This window comes from Brassica napus, chromosome C4 (assembly GCF_020379485.1).
Source record: "Brassica napus cultivar Da-Ae chromosome C4, Da-Ae, whole genome shotgun sequence".
In the NCBI taxonomy this organism is placed as follows: Eukaryota; Viridiplantae; Streptophyta; class Magnoliopsida; order Brassicales; family Brassicaceae; genus Brassica; species Brassica napus.
The window spans coordinates 40,230,830-40,255,191 of NC_063447.1; the positions used below are offsets into that span (position 1 = coordinate 40,230,830).

At 31.2% G+C, this 24,362-nt stretch overlaps 1 protein-coding gene and 1 long non-coding RNA gene across 7 annotated transcripts; one reads left to right on the forward strand and one right to left on the reverse strand.

Annotated features, from left to right (window-relative positions):
- The first annotated feature begins 8,003 nt into the window (after positions 1-8,003).
- LOC125585506 lies at positions 8,004-13,948 on the forward strand. Of its 5 annotated transcripts, none has more exons than XR_007322441.1 (6): positions 8,004-9,986; positions 10,195-10,348; positions 10,541-10,764; positions 10,864-10,945; positions 11,085-11,172; positions 11,541-13,948. It is a non-coding gene; the product is annotated as an uncharacterized LOC125585506 (long non-coding RNA). The 5 variants fall into 5 exon arrangements; XR_007322439.1 differs by having other exon boundaries at positions 9,274-9,986; positions 10,534-10,764; XR_007322438.1 differs by having other exon boundaries at positions 9,277-10,348; positions 10,534-10,764; positions 11,541-11,651; positions 11,734-13,948.
- A 2,850-nt stretch (positions 13,949-16,798) lies between these two features.
- Positions 16,799-19,657, reverse strand: LOC106427003 (phosphoinositide phospholipase C 7). 2 transcript variants are annotated; one of them, XM_013867733.3, is made up of 9 exons: positions 19,155-19,654; positions 18,886-19,082; positions 18,634-18,769; positions 18,358-18,546; positions 18,040-18,269; positions 17,755-17,872; positions 17,493-17,636; positions 17,324-17,410; positions 16,799-17,251 (listed from the first exon to the last, which is right to left on the reverse strand). In XM_013867733.3, exons 1-9 carry the CDS (start codon positions 19,449-19,451, stop codon positions 16,958-16,960), a joined length of 1,692 nt encoding a protein of 563 aa, XP_013723187.2. In that variant the 5' UTR covers positions 19,452-19,654; the 3' UTR covers positions 16,799-16,957. The 2 variants fall into 2 exon arrangements, with proteins under 2 accessions (XP_013723187.2, XP_022556742.2); XM_022701021.2 differs by having other exon boundaries at positions 16,985-17,251; positions 17,385-17,410; positions 19,155-19,657.
- Positions 19,658-24,362: the final 4,705 nt, after the last annotated feature.

Genomic DNA, 24,362 nt, shown 5'->3' on the forward strand with positions numbered 1-24,362 from the left:
AAGAATTTTACAGTTGTGTGGTTCTAATTATTTGAACGATGGGATACCAAGAAACCATTATTGAACGATATTGGTGATAACATTATATATAGTTAGGAGAATAAAATGTTATTAATGAATCACGTATAAATAGTATAACATATAATCACCACAAATGCGTAGAATTAGTGAGCCCATAATTATTAATATTATCATCCAAATACAATGATTAGGTTCAAGTTTTGGCCTCTAATTAAATTTTAATTGAATCCAACTAATGCGGAAGTCATGGGTTGGCTGTCGTCTAAGTAACATCAATTTATGTTTGGTTTTTCATTAGACAACATTGTAGCCTCATGAATTACTTGCAGATAGTACCCTCTTAAATTTGTACATTAATTCAATCACCCATCAATAAATTTTTATGTGCATGTAAATATCAGTTTCTTAATTTTTCTGTGGAGACACTTGATCTTTAGCTTTATCTTCTATAAATTCACTAACTCATGACATCTCCAATCTAGTTCCATAATTTATTGCAAAATAGTGCGAGAAACCGAATATTGAATTAAAAATAAAAAATTACTCTATAAATGGAATAATCACTTTTTTGTTTCTTCATTATTTAATTTTTCACTCTATTTTACAGTAAATTATGGAGTGAAGTCGAAAATGCTCTCAGTTTCTTATATATACTCAATTTAGATTCATTGACTAAACTTAATTACTAATCAAGATATAAGTGTTTTTAGTAACAATATATTTCATAATGGTTCAATATGTTTAGCAAACATAAATATGAGGTGTTGTTTTGAATCAAACAAGTAAGATAGGCGTCTATTTGAGATGATACGTACTTTGCCCTTTGGGATGACTATTGGGACGTTCTGTGAAAGGATTATCGAAATAAAATTCTAAGGAAATATATAAATAAATATATGTAAGGCTTGAGAGGAAATAAAGTAGTTGAACAATTATAAGAGAGAAAAAGTTATGAAACAAAAGTTCAATCTATACACAGTTTCATGTCAAACGATATGATATGACCGGATGTGTTATTTCTAGCGATTTATTTGCATTTTTAGAATATTATGGTTTTATTATAGAATTATAAATTAGAATTGAGTTTTTAAAATAAATTTATGTGGACTAAATACAGTTGTTAATTTCTTAAAATAATTTTAGATGTTTAAGCCGATGTCCAAATAATTTTAGATGTTTAAGCCGATGATATTGACGAATAGTCCAAATCCCAAAAATTTTCTAATTGAGGTTTAAAGCATGACATCGTATCATATCGTCTGCAACACAAATGATAACTCCCTTCCTGTAATCGAAGCGATGACTTACATGTTTAGCATTGCTTTAGATTTTTTTTTACCATAAGACTACCACAACTCAGAAAAGAAAAATTAAATATATTATTTCAACCCAAAATTCGGGTATAAAAATCCAATTACAAGCTTGACTTACACAAAAACACAAAAAAAAAATTATTTCGTTATCTAGCTTCGTTCGATCCATTTTTCCGGCGCGTTCCGCTAGACTAAGTTTAATAACCAAATGCATCAATCTATGTTCTTTACCTTTGACGATGCTCACAAGAAATAGAGATTCACCTCGTTTTCTCCGACACTGAGGTCTTCTCATGTAGTATTCGGAGTAGCTAGTTCACGACGAGCTCATCGGAACTCATAATCTTCACCGATGATGAAGCGCAGGACGACCAAGAGGAGAGAGGGCAAAGAGACATTAACCAAAAGAGAATGCCGAAAGCCCGCCTTTACAATTTCACCTCTGACGCCAAAAGCCGTTGAGTCAGAACGATAAAAGTCTACCTATCAAAGCGGACCTGCAAAAAGATGGACCCAAGTAGGCTGCGACACTAGACTGATATAGCTCGAAGACCTGCAAATAAGGCCAGAGACCACACTACCACAAATCATCACACATGGCACTGGGATGCATTGATACTCCGAATGGTGTCACCGATGAGAAGCAGGCGGATCCCATACCATATGAAAACCACTACACTCAACACCAAGCTCAAACTTTGATAACCAAAGCCGATAATCTTAACCATGTCCAAAGCGTTGAACCCATTGACAATGGACCAACGAGCACAAATAAAAAACGAGCAACACCGAAGAAAACATATCGACAAGCTTCACCGATGTTGACCAGAACTAGCGCCAGGAAGAAGAGACCAACTGAATCGGAGACTGAAGGCATTACAACACCACAACCATAGACGACACCGACGCAACACAACACCGCAAATCTCCACTCGCCGCCACTGCTGGGTCCAGCACACACTTGACCTATTGGCTAAAAACGAGCACTCGAGCTAAACAGAGCTTTCGAGTGATTCATGGAGCCGATAAAACTGGAAAGGCTCACCTCGACGCCTTGGCTGAACCAGAAGAACAGAACATCATTAAAAACTTTATAAATAAATAATATTACAATTAAAATATTTATTAGTTTATAAAATTCTGATTTACGAATTGTTTTTTTTTAAATAAAAAATATTATAAAACATTTTAGAGTGCTGATCAACAGGAGGTAAATATGACTAAATGAAAAAACAATAAAATAAATTATAAACTAAAATATTTTATTAAAATTAGGAACATAATTAAAATTTGAATAAAATCATCACTTTAAATAAACGAAGAGAATATATATATAATGATTTTAAATAAGACTCTACAAACAAGACCGGTAACTCAGAGTCCATGTGAACGACGAACGATGATTACTTCCTTGCATTTCGTGTGAGATTGTCCGCCTTGGTATTCTGCGTCTTGGGTACATGGATGAGCTCTGAGTGGTTGACACTGCTTTTGAGGATTTTGATATTTTCTAGATAGCTTGCAAAAGCTGGCATTTCACTTGGTTCCGAAACCATCTTTACCAATTGAGAACAATATGTTGCAAAAGTTACATGAAACTGCCGTAAATTCCTCATATATTACATTGCCCAAATGAGTGCCTCTAGTTCCGAGTGAAGCGAAGAAAAACTGGGTCTGGTGTTTCTTGCCCATTAGTCCATCAAATCCGTCAAGCGTACTATACTAACCTTGTCCGAGTAACTTTCCTTCTCTTTCCATGATCTATCCGTAAAACACCATCTTTCCGGAATATTAGGTAATGTTGATATTAGTACCTACCTGGATTGAGTAATACTGTGAGTAAATGTTAATTGTGCCTCGACCGACAACACTGATTATGTCTCTGTCAATGTGAGAGTATCATTGTGATCTATGTTCAAATTGCTGAAGACTTTATTGTTTCGAGCTTTCCAAATATACCATGAAATCCAAACTAATTGATGATCTTCCAGTTGCGGAATCACTCTCCAAAACAAGTGATCTATATTTGTAAAGAGCGATTCAATAGGAAAAAAATCTGGGTTCAATGGGATCTTAGAAAGTGCTCAAACTTGCACTGTCGGAGGATATTTAAAAATACATGGTTTATTGATTTCACAGTTGCTCCACATCTTGTACACTGTATATCCCTTTGAATCTCTCTCGCTCGAAAGTGTTTCTCAACCGCTATACATCATGATACTAATTGCTAAAGAAAATGTTTATCTTCGGTGGAATATATCAATGATTATTATATGATACTAATATATATGTCTTGTATGAACTTGCAAATATATGGGTAAATGCAAAAATGGTGAAGTTATATGTTTATAATCGACTTTAATCAGTAAAGGTTTAGTGAAGACAATTTCTTAACCATGTTAATTATCCAGATTTCTAATGACTAAGTCTAGCCAATATATGATAATTTGGTAAAGAAAATCAGTTTTTGTCGTTGTCTCAATTTCTTAATCAGTATAAATTAGCAAGTTGGTTTTTGTATACGATATTCGTAATTACATCATCTCTAAAAACAAATACTTTCAGGAAGATTATTTTTTAAAAGAAGGTAGCTATATAAAATGATATAAAGATCAAAAGTTATTAACAAAAATAAAAATCAAAAGTATAATATAAATTGATGACGCCAAATACATAATCTTAAACGTAATGTTGCATGATTACCATTAAAAGGAACTCTAGATCTCATATAAATTTAGTGTCAGTAACAGAAAATGAAATATACATGATCATAAGAAGTAGGAGTTGGAGTTAAGGTATTCATTCGGATTGAATATCAGTCAATTTAGATTTCAGATTCTCGAAATAAGAAATTTAAGTGTTATTCTGGTATATATAAATTTTGGGTTTTAATTCTTTGTGGATTTGGTTCGGATTTGAATACACTATTTTTTTTTAATTGAATGTTAACTTTAATTTAAAAATATTCTTCATCAAGAGTAACCTACGAAAAATAATAAAAAAATCTATTTTTTTTATACTTTTATTTCCTAAACTCCATCTTCTGGATAGCTCTATCGTGTGTTAAACTAAAACACTATTTCTTCTTCACAATCAGTTTCACCGTTCCTACGTTCTTCTGAATGACAGTGAACGTGTTTCTCATGTTTTTATTTACCATCTTGAATTATTTGCAATGTTTAAAAAACATGAGGAACTTCTGGATTATTATTATCTATAATATTTTCAATGTTTTTGAAATTATCTGTATGTTCTGTATTTATAGAACCAAATAAATGTAGTACATCTTTGTTTATATTCAAATCACTGAATATATTTACTATTTCATTTTAGTCACTGTTAAGTATTTGAAAGGTATTATATTGTGAATATTAGATTAAATTTTTTTTTTTTTGTCATCAACAATACATACTCATATTGACTATGTTATTAGATTAAATTATTTCTTTGAATTTGGTAGTTGTTAATGCAATTTAGAGAATCCTTTTAGAATTGGGGTTTTATTGATTTGATAATCCCTTTAATTGTAGTAGGTTCCATCTAATAAGATGTAATATCATGGAATTTAAAATTAATTTAGACTATTGATTTGGTTTGGTTTATTATCATGGGATTTACAATTAATTTGTATCAGAGAAAAGCATAGTGCTATGCCTTAACTATTTTAAATCAAGTTAGTATTGGTTACTTACATTACGGTATTTTGGTTATAAAGATGTCAAAATTGAATTAGTGATATGTCTACATTAAGCATGTCGTTGCAATATGTATGTTTTAGTATATATAGTTTCACGTTCATTATGTCAACATAAAAACATACCTAAGATTAATCGAGAGTAACACGAGAAAAAACATTATGATTAAAACATTACAGTGAAGACATAACTTTAATATGAGATAAAAGTTACTCATTTTAATTTGTTTTTGGTTATTTTATTTATAACATTTAAAGTTTACAACAATTACTTTTTATTTTAAATTTTACTTTTATGAAACTATTATCTTGTTTTAAATTTATTGTTTACAAAATGACTATTTTAAAATTTTAGTTTTTTTTTTATAAAATGACTATGTTGTATTTTTTAAAGTCATTGTCATTGTACATGTGACATACTTGTCAGTAAAATTTCTGACATGTCGTGTATTTAAATATCAATAAAATTAAATGATGTGGCTGATGATGAGTTTAAGTATAATTTTGTCAAAAATTAAATAATATGTATGCTATTAGAACTTTTTCAAAGTTTAGGTATAAATTGAACATTTCATGTTCCCTACAATTGAGCATCGAACTTAGTTTTGTATGAAATAAAAGACACAGTTAAAATCTATATGGTCTATTCAATAACCTCTCTGTTTCTTTTTACATGACATTTTAGAGATGCTTTTACTATAAAAATTAATATTCTTATGTTAAAAGACAATTTATACTATGTAATCTATTTTATTATTGGTCAAAATGTGCTTAAGTGAATGTATATATAATATTTATTTTAAATTATATGAAAATTATTGTTTTTAGTCTATGTGCCCAACCTTAAAGCATCGTCTTGTAAAAGAACAAAGGAGAATTTATTTTTGAGTAAACTGAAGATTTATTCAAATGAATAATGAAACATTTTTGACTCATAAATGGAGACGGCAAACAAAATTTTGAGTTACAAGAACAAGATGAATGATAGGAGACATCCAATTCTATTTAGAAACTTTACTCAAGTAAGTTAAAAAAAAAACACTTTACTCAAGTCGCCAGATTTTTATTTGTTCTTATATCCAAATTCTTGTAAACGACTCATATCAATACTAAATTTCTTTTTAAAAATATGTTTTCACTTTTTTGCCGGGAACAAAATATTGTAAATAATTTTTTTCAATGCGAATCAAGCCTCTGTGACGCAAGTTATAGCTCCAACCCTTTTACCACCGGGAGCAGATTCGTTCTAATTTAACAAAAAAAAGACTAAATTTCTAATGGCCATCAGACTTACTTTGCATCTCCATACAATCTTAGTCCTACAACTATTTCTATTTACTGATTCGAAAGAATCTTTTTTGAAAAGGATACATATACATATACAACGAAGAATATTTGTCCAAACAGCAAACATCATTTGATTATAGTGAACGCATTCGTCGTTCATTAATTTAGGAAAAAGAGGATGACAAACAGATTTTAGTGAAAATCAGTTGTATTAATAAATCTACAGAAATTCACTATAATAAATTTCTAATTTAGTGAAAATCAGTTGTATTCAGATATTCAAACTTCACTATAAAAAGTTCTAATTTAGTCTTGGGAAAAAAAATTCTATAGAGATGTGCACATCATAGACTTCAACACTATTTGGTTCAAAACGTTAAAACAAAACCCAATAGCAATGTAAGCCTTTTCTCAAAAAAAAAATAAAAAATAAAAAACAATAGCAATGCTGCTTTTATATGTATAATGTAGATTGAACACTTCAAGAATGCATATTTATCACAAAACATACGAAAATAATATTTTTGTCTAGTTTTCTTACTTGACTTTTTATGTTTGTGCACATAAATTAAAAATATTCAATTTAATACAGTTTATAAACAAAAATATTATTAGTTATATATTTAACCACATTTCAACCGATAAAAAATCTATAGTATATATAAAGTTCATTTAATATAAGAAGTTAATAAATCTTACATTAAAACTGAAAACATCAGTTTAAACATAAAATCTTCTCTAAAACATATTCTACTAAAACATAGCTTCTTGCTCCCACTGGAGATATGTGAGAACCTCGCGAGTGCCATTGCTTAATTCTGGTGGAGCTCAAATCCTCCAAAGAGAGGAATTCATTGGGCCAAATAGGAAAATATATGTTTACCAAGGGAGGAGGACGAGATTGGTTTCCATATGATCCATGAGTTCAACATGGCTTTAATAGCAAAACAACTATGGAGGCTAATTCAATACCCTGATTCGTTAGTGGCTCGTGTTTTGAGGGGAAGATACTACAAAATGAGTTCGCCTTTACGAATAATCTCTGTAAGCAGCCCATCCTATGTGTGGACCAGTATTTCAGCTGCTCGAAAGCTACTGCTATTGGGAATTAGGCATAAGATACATTCTGGATATGAGGTCAAGGTGTGGGAGGATCCTTGGATCCCTACAACACCAGCTAGACCGGCTCGCCCTTCAGCCTCAATTTTGCACCCGAACATGAGAATCAGCGACCTTATTGATCAAGAATCGAAGGAATAGGATGTTCGACTACTGGAGGATTATGTTGCCCCTGCTGATATACCTTTCATAAGAAGTTTGGCCATAAGCTCAACTCATCGCCGTGACACATTATGTTGGAACTACACTAAAAATGGCTAGTACACGGTTAAATCTGGATATTGGGTAGTTCAGAACTTATTGAAGGCTGAAGAAGATTAAGGAGGTACTGGAGCCCAATATAACTAAGATTCAAGCCTTTGCTTGGACGATAAAAGCGCCTAATAAAATATGTCAATCTTATATGATAATTGATAACAGATCATATGGCAGTAACGAAAAATTTGATACGACTTAATATGAGATGCGATAACTATTGTCCGCGATGTGGAGAACCAGAACTTTGTTACTCATGCCCGCCAGCTCTACAAGCTTGGTCCCTATCAGCAACACCCACAAGTCCTGATATCTTTTTGGTGCCGAGTGTTTATGCTAATATGGATTATCTATTCTGGAGAAAGAACAACATTGTCGAGAGTGAGTGTCAAGCCTGATTCAACGCAAACGAGATGGTGCTACCTATTCCACAAGATCACATTATTGAGGAACCCCAAGTCTTAAGCTTGGGTAATATATGCATGATAGATGAGTCTTGGACATCTACATCACAATTCAGTGGGTGTGGATGGGTTTGAATGGGCAACTTGGGGAAGGTTCAACTTTTGGTGACACAAAATTATCCATGGCGAGAGCCTTGCATTCGGAAGCGGAAGCACTACGATGGACGATGGAGAGTATGCTCCAACATTCAACATGTCAGAGTTTTGGGACGGATTGCAAAGATCTGATTGCCATGATTAAGGAGCCCAACGCTTGGCTAAGCTTTCCAACAAAATTGGAGAGGAAAGAGACTCTGAAAATATGTTTCCGGACTTCAAAATCATTCATATTCCACGAGCGCAAAATATTTAGCTAGAACTGCGAGATCTTTATATAAAGATCTATGTTTTATTGGTTGTCTGGTTATCCAGACCACGTCAAGTGATTAATAAAATAGTCTGGTAAAAAAAAAACATATTCTACTAAAAACAGAGAATATATTTTATCATCTCTTGGTTTTTAGCCGAATACTCGTTTTTCATTTTCAATTATTTTCAATTGCCTCAAATAGTAATTAAAATAAAAATGAAACTTCATTTTTATCATTACTTTTGTTGAGACCCGTATAGAATCTCGGCAAGCTAGACACTCAGACGTTTCAAAAGAGCATACGTAGTAGCATTAGTGCTTTGTTACAGTCAATTTGTCTGAGTTTGCCATGTGAGTTTACGGATTCTCTGAACCCAGACATGAGATTCGAAAATGAAAGTTCTTAAACTCTTTGATTAGTTGAACTATGTGCGTTAGATTTTTTTTTTTTTTGTCACGATGTGCGTTAGATTCTTCTCTGTATTTTAAATAAATAAATTTTCGAAATATTCTTTTTACCATTGGTTAAGGCGACTACATGACAAAACTAAAATGCTTTTAAGCTTCGGGAAATGGCAAACACGTCACATTACCTATTTTGGGAATCATTCATATTAGTTTGTTTTCGTACATAATAAAGTTAAAAAATAAGTTATATTAATAGCCAAAGCCGTAACATGTGAGTAGAGGAGAAACAAGAAGCAATGTAATGTGGAATATCGCATCATGCAGTGCTGCACATGAAAGTTAGCTAATTAACTTTTAATTACTTTTCTAATTTAATTGTAATAATTAAATATAACCTGATAACCATCTATCCTATACTAAAAGGGATTAATAAAGCTCTCTTAAGGTGTCCACGTCCTCAAATAAATTCAACCAATCATGTTTTTTTTTAAAACACGTCAGCTGGGTGTAAATTTGGGCAAGGTAATTTATATGTAATTAAATTTGGACTTACCCATCACGTTTGGGCTTGCTTTTTTTTGCCCAAATCGACAAATGAAAACTGAAGTTGACGCCACATGAACTCATCATCTTCCTCTCCACCTCTTCGTTTTCTCCGATATGAAACCTGAAGAATTGAAAACATTTGGATTTAAAAGAAAAGATTTGACAGTCTAATCTCAATCGCATAAAGTAAATCAAACCAAACTTCACACATCTTTCTCTCCGTTCGCCGTCACACATCTTTCTCTCCGTTCGCCGTCGTCGCTAATCTGAGATCTCTCTCTTTACTCACCAAAGATGCATTCGAGCCATCTCCTTCTCGAGGAGCCAATCAGGATGGCTTCAATCCTCAAGCCATCCAAATCCGTAAGCGATCCATTGATCCATATTCGTAAGAGTTATCTCTAATCTCTCTCTCTCTCTCTCTCTCTCTCTCTCTCTCTCTCTCTCTTCTCTCTCTCTTTTGATGTCATCAGAGTTTCTTTCCGGAAGCTTTGGCAACAAAATCCAACTGAAAGTCCCATGTCTCCACGGTAAGTCTCTGTAGTTTGTATTTCAAGGACATCTCACCAGGTCCACCCGAATCTGAATTAGTATTTCGAATCTAAAGTTATGGCGATGATCAATTTCTTTTTTCCTTCAATGGTGTTGATAACCTATTTGAAAAGCCGTCGCTTTGTAGTTTTCATGTCGATTCGCTTGATCCAGTCTTCTCACAATTTTTTAGTTTTTCTCGATAAGGTTAAAGTGCCGTAGCGATTGCTGTAAGGTGTGAAGATAAATGTCTGTCGAATATGATCTCTGAATGAAAACATGAAGAAGTGTCAGTATGCCGTAAGTGGTGAGTTTTCCCTAGAAGGAACATTATCTTCCCTACCCTCGCATCTCTAAAAAGGTATACACTTTTGGATCATCTTGTGCTTTTACATATTGGCTTTAATCTAGAAAAAGAGACTTACAATGAAGCATGTGATCTTCAGTTCGTTTAGGACTAATTTGGGTTGAATATTACATAAGCTGCTGACATTTCTTCACCACGTATATATATATATATATATATCTAATTATATATAATTTTAGCCATCAGGATGAATCACTACTCTGCATATACTGAGGAGTCTGGACAATTATATGGGACTGCTTTGGCGTAGGACCTGCGCTAGCTGAAGGGTAGGGAGATTGAATATGACTTCCTGGAACTGAATAGCCCTGTACCGTTGTATAACTGTGACCAACAGGGATGTTTTGATTCAGTTGCCCGTATTGGTAGCCTGGTGAGTTAACTGCCCCAGGTACTCCATAAACCTGAAGGTATGAATGATATTTCCAAGAGCTGAGCATTATCTTTTCTTTGCAAAGGTTTCGTGAGGAAATATCAAAATTTTATTTCCTTTCTATGTGTGTCATCAGGTGCTTACAGTGACTCAAGAGGCCTTCTGGAAGCTAGGAAAGAGGTTGCTGAGTTCATTGAATGACTTGATGGGTATCCCAGGTGATTGCTTTCAGTTTTGTTTTCATGGAATGTATTTGTTGTAAAAGGAAAACCAGCTTTCAGTTTTGTTTTCATGGAATGTATTTGTTGTAAAAGGAAAGCCAGCTCAAGCCTTTTGTTTGTTATTTTCATATCTCAGTGATCCAAAACTCATATTCTCCACTGATGGAGCTAGCTAAGGTGTGAAACAAATCTTAAACTGTGCTATACGCAGTGAGGGAGACATGGTAATTCTCTGTTCCAAGAGGTCTTAGTATATGCTACAATTTTATTTCTGACACTTTTTCTCTGGCTATTTGCACAGCCAAATTTTCTCATAATTTAAAACCCCTCAAATTGATAACCATCGTTCTCTGTAATCTAGCCTACTCAACATGTATATATAAATCTGTTAATTTATGTATGTTTGTTCTTAATATCAATAATATAAGTTCCTTATTAGGGGATGTCGTCTTCGGTATTATTATTTGCCGAGTAAGTGGATCCCACCAGATAATATATGTCTGATTTTGTGCAATGATAATGGTTGTTTATTGCTATGTCTTTTCTCTTGTGCTAATGTCAAAATATCACAATATTCATTGCTTCTCTGCAGCAATATGAAGAAGAGCAGGAGAGTGCAAGTGCCACCAAGAAGCTTCACCAGAAAAGGCAATTCATCACAATTTAAGTAGAAAAAATATGAAGTATGATCAGAAGAAATAAGGTGATGATGTGATGAATGCATGTCTTATATGCCCTCAAGAGATGGATGCAGCAGATCTAAGCTTCTTACCATGTCCTTGCAGATTTTGTCTATATCTCTTCTCCTCTATGCAGATCAACCAAAACGATGGACGTAGCCCACGACTCTGAGCTTCCCCAAACAAGTATGAGAAGACAAGTAGTAAAAGTGCTTTATGTTTTAGTTATTTCCTTAGTATCTCAGTTGCACATAGCATGTTGTTTGTCAATAGAGTTTGTGTCAGTGACGTTGTTGCATCTTTTGAAACTTTAAAGCTTAATAAAAGTGAAAGATCGTTGATATGTTATCGATGAAGTCGAATGAATGTTGCTACCATTTATCTTTTTCTTTAAAATCAAATCAAATGGGTTGATTGTCCACTGCGTTTATTAAAACGTTTTCCCGATACTAAAGGAGTTGTGAATGTCTTAATATGCTAAACAAATCTTCAGAAGTAGTTTGATTTTGCATAATAAGAAACTGTAGTAGCAGGTTGGATCGAGGAAAGGAATCAAAGAGAAAGAATAATAATAAAAAGATTGAGATCCGAGAAAAAGACCAAAAGGTTTGAACAATACACATAATCAATCCCCTGGACAAAAAAGATTGTTCAAAACAAATGTTTTCTACTACTATTACTTTTAAATAATCTCCACTCGAAGGAGAATATTTTTTGTATTACAGAAGGGAATTTGTAAATTTGAAAACGTTATTGGGTCCACGTGTTTTTTTAATATTCAAAATCATAAAAGTTCAAGTTTTCGTTAAGATTATGAGACTTTCAATTATACACATAAAACTGTATGTTTTAGCGGAAATTTTTTTTTTCAAAGATACATTTTTGTATTTTCAATACATTTTATTAACTAATAATGATAAATTCTAAATTTCAAATACTAATTGCATTTCTTGACTTCTTACCGGTTTAGAATTATAAGAAATATAAATCACAAAATATATATTTATAACTAAGACTTAAATAAATATATATTCACAAAAATAAGATTTAATATGTGTAAAAATTGTAAAACATATATGATTTGCAACAGAGGGAGTAGTATATTAGAGTTTTAGATTAGTAGTTGGTGTAAAATCAATTATACACACTTGACTCTCATTTTAATATATATGTAACTATTGTGAATGTACGAAAAATTTAATTATTGTGAATGTAAGAAAATTTAACATTTATGGTAAATGAAGTTTTAAGCAATTATATTTTAATTGAGTATAAAAGTACATATTAAAATTTTTTTTGATATAATCTCTTATGAAATTCAAAAATTACTACTATTTTCATTTTAATTTAATTGTTGTTGTAGAGTAAATTGTTTGTTTCAAGATAAATGTTGTTTTAGAATTTAAATACATAATTGATTAACTTTATATGTTATATGATTTTTGTATTCTTCAGTCTATTTTTTACTGATTGAAATGTGATTAAGTGTATAACTAATGATATTTTATTTTAGTAATATACAAAATTAATTTTTTTTTTACATCTGTATGCACAAATCGAAAATGACAATTAAAATGAAACATAATTAGTATTATAAAAACATTACATTCACCTTAAACATTGTTAGTCCTTTTAGGTGTGTGATCATGGAAGAATAACACTCATTGCTGGCCAATTGGTTAATGCATCAAATGTCTAAAAAATTATATTAAGAGAAAACTACAAAAAAATGTCTAAATTGTTTTAAAATAATATGCAAACAATATTTGTTTTAGAATTAATATAGTACACTATTATATGTTAGAAACAGACTTTTAAATCCTGATATATTAGAAATTGCTAAATTTGTTTTATTGAAATTCAATATTATATTATCACACATTTTAAAAATGATCTCAGTTCTATTTCCTAAGATAAGTATATAATAGTCAATTGGAAAATGTTAATGTAAACCTAGAACAAAATTATTAACTGTGTAACTTGATCAGAATTGTTTTTGCCATGCATTGACTTAAAGTGATATTTTAGTCATTTTCAAGTAAATGAATCAAAGATACACAACTATAATATGAAAAAATTAATACGCAATGTCAATTCCTCATATTTATCATATTAATTGTTGTCTTCCGCACTATTGGTTTCAAATAATAATAACCTATTATATAACCAAATAAATAAATTTGATACGGCTTAAGGAAATTTTTTCATATATACAATAAATAAAACAAAACAACAGTAAAATATTAATTTGAAATAAAACAAAAAATGACTACTCTAAATTTATAATGAAAAAGTACAAAAATTGTAAAAAATAGAAATTGACATACAAATTAAAAAGACAAATCTAACAATTCAAAAATTCGGCCAGTTAAATTGCTTCCATCGTCCACGTTGGATTCTTTTGTTTCGTTTAGGGCTTTGTTGTTAATGATTTTGGGCTTCTTCGTTTTTTTTAGGCCCTACAGATTGTCCAAGTGAAAAAGAAATTGCAGAACTCAACCTTAATTTCGTTCGTGTTTTCTTTTTTCGGTTTCCCCTTCCATTTTCTAGCTTCGATATCTTCCATTGCTACTCTCTCCAGATGCGTTTCAAACAATAACTTCACCACTATCTACACTCATCAATTCTTAATTGAACCCATTCAATGGACTCTTTTCATCTTCCTCACTATTTTTTCCCTTATAAATCTACTTTCTTAGCATCTGTTTCGAATCTGCTTGATCAAATTCACTCTGATATTTTCTCAGAAATATACATTATCCATGGTTTTCCAGAATCTACTTTTGCCAGCTTTTCGAATATACATTATCCATGGTTTTCTGTGACTTTAGATTAGATTGACATAAATTTATATTAATTACTTTCCAATACTGAATGTATATATCTTTTTAAAATGATTTCCAAAACCAATATAATTACTAATTTAGCTTTGGGCTATAGTTTTTAAATTATTTTCTTAAAAAAAATAATTGATAAATTAAAATGTTGTAAAAATAAAAAGAACAGTAGAAAATACCCAGAGCACTTACCAATTACCCCTAACAACATTTATGAAATTTCTGAAAATATTTAATAAATCAACTGTTTACCTTTTATCAAGCTGATAAAATTATTAGATCCAACAATATTATTTTTCATGTGTATTTCTAGAGAGATTGATTTTATTGGGAAGAACTTAAACTTTTAGTCACTAATTATACAATACGAATCAGATAGAATGAACAAAATAATTAAGAAATCAAACTTTTAAATTATTGAAATTTTAACTAATTTTACTTTTACTGTAATACTAATTTAAATAATATAATATGTGTTTTATCATTATTTAAGTTTTACATTCTAAGATGTGAAACTTCATTTTAATAATTTATATTTGTCAAAATTTCCAATATAAATTACATATTTAAATATAAATAATATTTTAAAATAAATTAAAATTTTAGGAAAATAAACCCGGGCGTAGCCCGGGAAAAGGCTCTAGTATTTATAAAGTTACATGTATACCTGTTGTGTTCCACTCCTTGTCCAGATACAACTTATTCATCATTTAATATTCAATAAAATATATTCTTAAATAAAAAAAATTCTTACAAGATACATATTGGAGGTTTCTTAAATTAAAATTTTCAAAGTGTAAACAAAAGTTATTTTCATCCAAAATAATATACTTGTATTTATTATCATCGATTTCAAGCAAAATCAGGATTATGGTGAACGAATATCTTAAGCTTTTTACATTCTGATTTTGTATTTTCTTGTAATTTTCAATTTACACCTAAAATATGTAATCATCATATATCTATATATATTATTTTTGTGTAAGAATTTCTAGTCCAATCTCTTCAAAAAAAAACTTCTAATCCAAGCTGGCTAAATGGTTTAAATATCCAATACAATTTTTAAGTTGACAGCAAAAAGGTCCAAAAAAAACAAAAGCGCAATTAACTATTTATAGAATAAAATTTATGATGCAGCAAATTTTTGTTGTGAACCTTAGATTGCGTTCTTCCTATTTAGGTAAATGTCTAGATTTGAGACGGCAATTCTATAAAAGCAATTAGCACAAACAAGGCATAAACAAGAAAGAGAATAAAACTGAACCATGTGCGTGCCCAACAACAGACTTAACAAGTAACTACCATAATTTTTTTTTTCAAATTAAACAACTAGCGCCGTCGGTAAGAAATTAAAAAGCAACGCCGAAAAGATCAAAGATGATTGGAGACGATAATACTCAAACTGGCACGGGTGCTACCCCGCCGGTCGCAGATCTCACCACCATGATGACCATGATGCAAACCTTGGAACATCTTAATCAACAAGATACATACAATAAAGCAACCAACGAGCGCCTAGATGTCCTAGTCACTGCTTACGCACCACCTGCCGCTGATGATCAAGAACCTGAAACTGCAAGGAGACGACTCTTCCAGATGAACATCAATCCAACGGGTCAAAGAGCAACAACGACTCAACAAATCGATGTTCTCCAAAAACCAATACTGGATCTCTCTTAAACAATCCATCCACCAACAAGTTCGACTTCTGAAATAAGAGCATGTTCTTGCTGCAACGCAAAATTCCCCCTTCACGAAAAAGATCACCGGAATCCGAGTTAGACGTTCAGATAAGCTAAATGTTTTGTCTTTCCCAAGGGAATCTGATCCTAGTGATAACATGACTGCGTTGAACATAGCTATGGGATAAGCACATTTTACCGAAGAGAAAGATGCAGGATACTATCAATTATTTGTGGAAAGTCTTAACGGACCGGTTTTGACGTGGTTCTTAAGGCTCAAGGGACTCCGAAAGTTTTCACAACCTGTCTACCGGCTTCTTTAAACATCATCTATGTTTATCCGGTAGCCCAAACGACCAAGCATTGTGTTAGCCCAAACCCCCAATAGATGGTAAACTTTACAAATGGATTGCCAATAAAGTCATATTTTCGTATATCCACGGCGAAGCAATTAGGCTGGTTATAGAAGAAACACATGGAGGAGCAAAATGAAATCATTCCGACGGACGAACTTTCACCCTAATGTCAAATTGCCTGGACTGGTTTAGTCCCTCACCGAGTTGAATGACACATCATAGTGTCACAGAAAACTTGTTCTTGTATAATCAGGCTGGAATATCTTGGCGAGTAGAACAATACACGAAGTGTATCACACAAAATTGTTGTTGATATATATATTTATTTTTGAGAAATTATAAACATACTTTAAGATGTGCATGCAAGTGAATGTCACAAACTTTATTAAACCAGCACAAAACCATGAACCGTAACAAGCGCTAAAATCGAAAACCATCCTTGCAAGCTGCATAATTACACAAACTCGAACCGCACAAGAAGCTTCACCGATCTACACTTGACCCCATCCTCGTTATGCAGAGGAACGGCACGTATTCCTTGCCTCAGTTCCCAAACTGGCAAGCAAGTTTGACCTCCAAAATCATCTTTCTCCGACATGTCATAGTCAAGTACTTCTATACGCAGAAGAGCAAGCTGTGGAACTGTTAACGGAAACTCAAAAACCTCCTCCCAAGCTGGTATCCAATCATCTTCTAAGGTTTTCGTCTTCTTCATTACAGTATCCACGGGAACTCCAGCAATTCCGACCTGAGAAAATCAATCCGAAACATTGTATCAGTTTCAGCCTGGAAGCTAAAACTTATGGTGAGAGTTTCACACCCTGGCATAGAAATCAGGTGGGGAATAACTATCGAAGTGTGTGCGGGGAAAATCATCATACCATCCTTCTCCCATGTATATAGTTACCTAAAAGATGTGTAAAGAAATTAAAAAAACATTATAACTTCATGAGTTTTTTTAACAAAACAGAGATGATATAGTCACTGACCCTTAGTGTTGTTTTTACAGGTAATGAAGCTTGAGGGTCAAATACAGCGTTGTTGTTTAGCAGAATATCGGGTTTCTTGACGTAGCCACATCCTCCGTTCGCTCTAAACATTCCTCGCATTATCCACAATGATTTTCCTTGTCCCTGTACAAGGAAAAGTCATATCAAGAATTCCAAATTTTCGTGCAACTATGATTTGATCTATTGTAAGAGAATGGGAAAATGAGGAGAAGTTGGAGATGTAACACAATGAAGAGGAAACCTGCATATTGAAAGCAACCATTTGAGCACCATGGCTCCAACCAACCAGAGGGTCGTAGTTTGATGACATAATTCTAGTTCCTTTTGGGTAAATCCGAAGCACATTCTGCTGAGTAAACCTACATTACTTCATAATTAGCTCAGTTTCTTAAAACATAGTGCAACTGAATATGTTGTTTTTTTTTTTATTATTATTAAAACCGTGACCGAAGGCAGCTGAATATGTTCACATAGTAACCTTTTTTTTTCTGAAGAAATATTAGCTAGCAAGAATTCATGAGGATACCTCACAATCTGTGTGCCATATTTTTCTGATGCATCTTCAAGTTGTTCTTCACTCAAGCTAAGCCGTCGTACTTTATCAGGATCCACTTTCAAACATTCAGTCATTCCGCCTTTCGGTTTCCCAGCTTGGATTGCAATCAGATGCTTGTATTCCGGTGCTGCACTCTTCGTAACCTGATCTACTTCATCATCCTCGTCGTCATCTTCATCCTCATCTCCTTCTGAAACATTCTATAACAAGAAAGAACTATATATAAAAATAACTTGACGTATGAAAAACCCACAAAATTAAACGAACATGATGTGTTGCTTCACAAACCTTGTCACCACCATCTGAAATGTTGTTACCTTTGTTCACAACATGCTCATGTTTTGATTCCTTATACTCTTTGGGAGGTTTGGTTGAAATAAGAATACGTTTTTTCAAAAACTCGGGCGATGGGAGTTCCTTTAAGCATTCTCCAGGAGGAGGAGCAAACAACATGTCTCCAAATGTTTCAGTAAGCATCTAAGGTTAACACAACAAAGATAAAAGATAAAATAAATCTAATGTTATCATCACAGAACCGCAAAATAAGCTCACACACACACACACCTCAGCAACTTTAGCCTGGAGTTGTGGAGTAAGATGGTCTTCAAGAGTTACAACAACGGGATAATCAGATACATCAAAGGCGTGCGCTTTAATAGCTCTAAGACATTTGATCAGCTCCACAGGTGACGTGAGAGTCCTACATGGGATATGTACAATTCATTTTAATTGATATACAAGAATAGAACAACAACCACTTAACCCTGATTCATTCATTGACCAATCAATGAAATGTTTCAGTTGCATTAATTATACCTTCCATGAACAACATCGATACCGTCTTCATCAGAGTTTGGCCAAAGATCCAATTCAATGACCTTGACACCTTTTTGCAATGCTTCTATTATAGGTACTTCACTGCAGTCACTACTCAGCTGATTACCCGTTAAATACGAATTATGCCCCGTGAATATAAAATAATGTGACAATGGATCATCCATGTCTTGATGAACCTGCAAAAAAAAAAAAAAAAAAAACATTTCAAGGATCATTAATCTCTGTAAGAAAAGTTAAGAGAGTATTACCTCATGAGAAGCGATAGGAGAGTTGTCAACACCGAAAAGATATTTAAAGAAATTATCAAGGTGGAGACAATTGCGATGAAGAAGAGAGGATGAGGCATTGACGATCGCTTGAGCTTCCTCTCTCGTCGCTTTATCTTGTTTCTGAACATCTGTTAGAAACCTAAGGAGATGATCGACAGACATGACCCCTTTCTCGGAGTAATTCTCGAAAAGGATCTTGACCTCAGGTGGTGCCACCGAAGCTGCGTGATGATACTTCCGACGGAAGAAGCCGAATCTGTACGTCTGGTTCGACATTGTAATAACACACAAAGGATCCCTCACTGCAAGGATTGGAGAAGATGGAAGAAATGATCTCTGTTTTTTCCTTCCTTTGTTGTTTTTGTTGGATGATCTATCTCTGCTTTATTTCTCGTTTATGGTTTTGATCGTACATTTGACTTTCCACAAAAAATGGTTGGAAAAAACAATTCTCAAAAGTAATAATTGGAAAAGTTCTTTTCTTGCTGTAACCAGCGTGGAAGATGGAATCGTATACGGAGCCCTATTATTCAAAAACTGTAATGAATTAAAAAAGGAAGGTTGAATTTGAAGCAGCAATAATATGCTCCCTCCGTTTTTTTTTTTTATATTCGACGCTTCAGGATTGTGCACATAGATTAAAAAACATTTAATTTTCTAAACAAAAACATCATTAATTGTTTACCTAACCACAATTTAACCAATAATAAAATATAAACTATAATATCATTGGTCATTTAGCATTAATTAGTAGTAAATTTTACATAGAAAATTGAAAACGTCAAATAATTTGGAACAAAAAAATTCCTCTAAAACGTCAAGTATAAAAAAACAGAAAGAGTAATTAAAAGCAATTAAATTTATGGCATGATTATTGTTTCATGCATTCTAATAATCACCAAATATTTTATCGAGCTGTGCAACATACTCAAAAAAATTTGCTCAGAGACGTGGATCTTCTAGATTCGTCTTATCGTATTATAAACTTTTTTCAAATTATCCCAACGATTTTTAGCGTGCTTCCAACTCATCTCTATTCCAAATTGGTCATTAAGCTTCTTGACAATATTTTCTTTTTGGGACAGAATAAAAAATCTGTTTCCTTTATCTTTGCACTGTTTCTCCACAATTATACATTGAAGTAATATATGTGTCATCTCAAGTTTTGCTTTCCCTGCTCAGTCAAGTTTTTGCCTTTAGAATTCCCATCTTGTTTTTCCAGCGTTATTAGTTCTAACAAGAAACGAGTCATATCATCTGACCAATGGAGTTTCTATTCAAAGACCAGGTGAACCTATATCCAATTACAAAAGATAAATATATATATATATATATATATGAATGATATACTGGTCGTTCAGAGAATTTAAACAACAAAACATATCATAAATCATAAAACAATAAAGTTTGAATAAAATCATAATCCATTTATGTTGTTTTCTTAACTTTCTTCTTGGTTGGAAGCCATGATTTCAATGGATTGTAACTGAATTAGGTTAACGTGAATGAGATATTGTCAAATATACATATATATAATGTTGATTAAAAATAAATAAGTAGTTGTACATGATTTTGATTAGTTAGGATATATGAAATCTAAATCTAATTTAATATTTAATATTTTTTTTCCAACCGCAACCGTCCGCAACCGTAAACGCTTAAAAGGAAAAAGCTTTTGATTTTGAGCGGTACAAAGTGGTTCAAAACGGTACAAAGTGGTTCAAAACGGTACAAAACGGTTCGTATGATTGTTTCGAAACGCTGTCAACCGCTACAAATCGCAAAAATTGCGTTTGCGGATGGTGGCGGGAAAACCAGTCAACACCTTAGTATATGGGGGCGATCAGTGAGACCTAGCCAGAGCCCACTCCAATTTTTTGTTTTTTTTTAATATTTTTTTTGAGTTTTTCTTTTGTTAAGATATATATATATATATATATATATATATATATATATATATATTAGTTTAAAATTTAAATAATGTTATAAAATGTAATCATATAAAATAATTTAATCAAGAACAAATATGTTTTGTTAATTTATTTTAGATAATTTTAATAATAATTAAAGATATATAAAAATAATAATTGTAGGACTTACATTTAGTTTTTCACTAGGTGTTTCGCCCTCTTCTCACAAATATTTACTAGCACAAACATTATAACTTTAAATACCAGCATCATAAATTATTATTTATGCTTTCAATCATTTTCGTATGAGCAAAGCGTAAGTAGCTTAAGACTAATTTGGGTGATGATTGTCACCAGTTAAAATTGGCAATGACCAAAAAATATGTTGAACAGTTGAAGTGTAAACCTATCCTCTACTTGCTCACATAGATTTTGTGACACATAGTATACATGAGATTGAATGTTCGTTTAAATAGTCAAAATAAAATTAGGAGAAAAAGTAACTTTAATCAGAACCAGGAGACAACAGTGGGAATTAATAAGAGGGGATTAACAGGAGGTTTGACATCCCAACGATCGCTGATTCAGTACACATTTTGACAAATTGAACACATAGGCTAGGGCTAAAAAGAGAGTTGCTAACAAATGCAACCTTTTGAATATTGAAAATTCGTAAATGATGTTAACTAATGGATGGCTGATAGTAATACATGTTTTTCTTTTTATTTCTTAAATTTTAAATTTTTATGAGTAAAAATATTATTATTAGTAACAAAAAAATATCTATAAATTATATGTTATTTTAAAAATATTTTAATACTTATTCCTTATTTTATTAATTTATAATCAATTATATAATATAAAATAAATCTAAAATAGTTAATATAAAATTTGTTATTAATTATATAATGAATTAACTATAAAGGATAGCCAATAGCAATGTACGTGTTTCATTTTATTTCTTACACTTTAAACTTTATGACCAAACTATTATTTTAGATTAAGCCCTTTCTCAAAAAAAAAAACTATTATTTTAGATTACAACAAAAAATATATATATATATATATGTATAAATTATATTATTATTTTTAAAAAATTTTAAACTTATATTTTATTTTATTAATTCATAATCAGTTATCGAATCTAAAAATAAATCTAATACTGTTAGTATAAATTGGTTGTTAATTATATAATAAATTAAATATAAATATTCGTTAAGGGTAATAATAACTTTAATCAATTTAATTTTTATCGTGAGAGTTCGAATACAAAAAAAATTATTTAGATATATTCTCTAAATACTTATAATTTTTATGATCTATAAATTTTACATTATAGTATAAATTACATGTTCGACATGTAAAATAATAAGTTGATGCCAAGCAAAATAAGTCGTCAAAAATCGAAGTAATCTTAAGTCGACTTCTTCAGTCCCATTTTCAACTAATTAATTGAAGGGTCAGTCATAATGAAAACGGACAAGATTCATATAAATGTTCGTCGCCTTTGGTTAGGCATCGGTCTCGCTCTGAGTAAACAAATATATGGGCACAGTAGCGGCCCTAACCTAAAGTCAAGGAAGTTGGTGCTGAATTAGATTAACAAGTTAATTGCGTAACATTTGTAAAAATGTGTGTATAGCTCAGTGGTTGTGTACCACTTGGATGGCTACACAATGACGTTTGTCTCTATTTGGGCGCAATTTTTTTTATCTTATATGATTTTTTAAAAAATGCACCTAAGAGCATCATTATTGTTGAAGATGGTTCACGGTTTCTTAGGAATTTTTTTTTTGTCTAAAAAAAAAATTTAGAAAACGAACCAATCGCGCGTCGCCACATGTCAGTGAGGCCCGCGAACAGTGCAAGAAACACTCCAAAATCGGTTCTTAATTCATAGCTTATATGACCGCTTCTTATGAGTTTTGTGGGGCCCACGCAATAAAAACCCACTAAGAACCCCACTAATAACCTCCGATAATAGTGGCGTAATGCATCTATTCCTAGAAAGTCATGTTACATTTAATCTCTAATCTTATCATTTAAATTTTGGGCATACCAGAAATTTTTATCGGGCTATCAATAATTAGATTTAAACAATAGATGATCTATTGGATTTATAGATAGTATAAAATAAATAGATATAATTTAATGTTGTAATATTATATCCTTATGCTAAATATTTAAATATTTGTCGATGTTAATTTTTTTTTTTTGACATCTTTTTTTTTTTGACATCTTGTCGATGTTAACTTTTAAAATTATAATGATTTTTTTTTAAATAACAAAAATCATATTATCTAACAATTATTAATCTTTACTACCTTAAACCAATGAATTTTTTTAAACTATATAGTTTATTTTAAAAATTAAACAAAAACTAAGTGTTTAATTTTTTATTCGATAATATAAATCTACGAAGCAAAAAGTTTAATTTTTAAAAAACTTTCTAAATTTGTGAAATGTTACAATATCTTTGAATATGACAATAAAACAATATTTTATTAATCTTTATATATATAGTTACGATTTTGATAATGAATTAATAATCCGAAAATATATATATAGAAAAAGATACAAATACATGTGAAAGTTTGAAACAATCTATTCAATGAAAAAAATATACAGTAAACTTATTATGTTTTAAAAATTGATAGACACATATATATTATAATATATACCAATCTATACTATTAAAACAGAAATCATGACTTAATTCATGTGTGATTTTTTTAATTTAGACCATCCTTAGAAAGTTGTTTAAATTATTTTTTATATAAATATTTCAGCTATTTGAATATTATATAACAAATAAATCAAATAGATATTCCTATATTTTCTCTCAAATTGTATCTGAATAAAAATCTTTTCATATCCTTTTTACAATATAAAATATATTTCATTTTTCATTAAAATAAAGCTTTTAAATAATCAACCAATTTCATATTTGTTTAAAATAAATGTATATTTTATTTTTCACTTAAACAAAAATTTAATTTTTTTAGTTAATTTCGTGTTTATTTGAAAATTAAATATATATTTCATTTTAACTAAAACAAACTTTTAAAATATCTAATTTTTGTAATTATAACTAATCTCATGTACAATATTTTACTAAATTTACGATACTAATTTAATATAATAATTTTCAATTAAATTTTTGATCCTTAATCAATAAGATTTTTCAATTTAGAATTTTATATCACATGATTTAATATATGTTATCAATGAAAATTCAAAACATATAAATTATGTTACTGTATGTGAACTATAAATT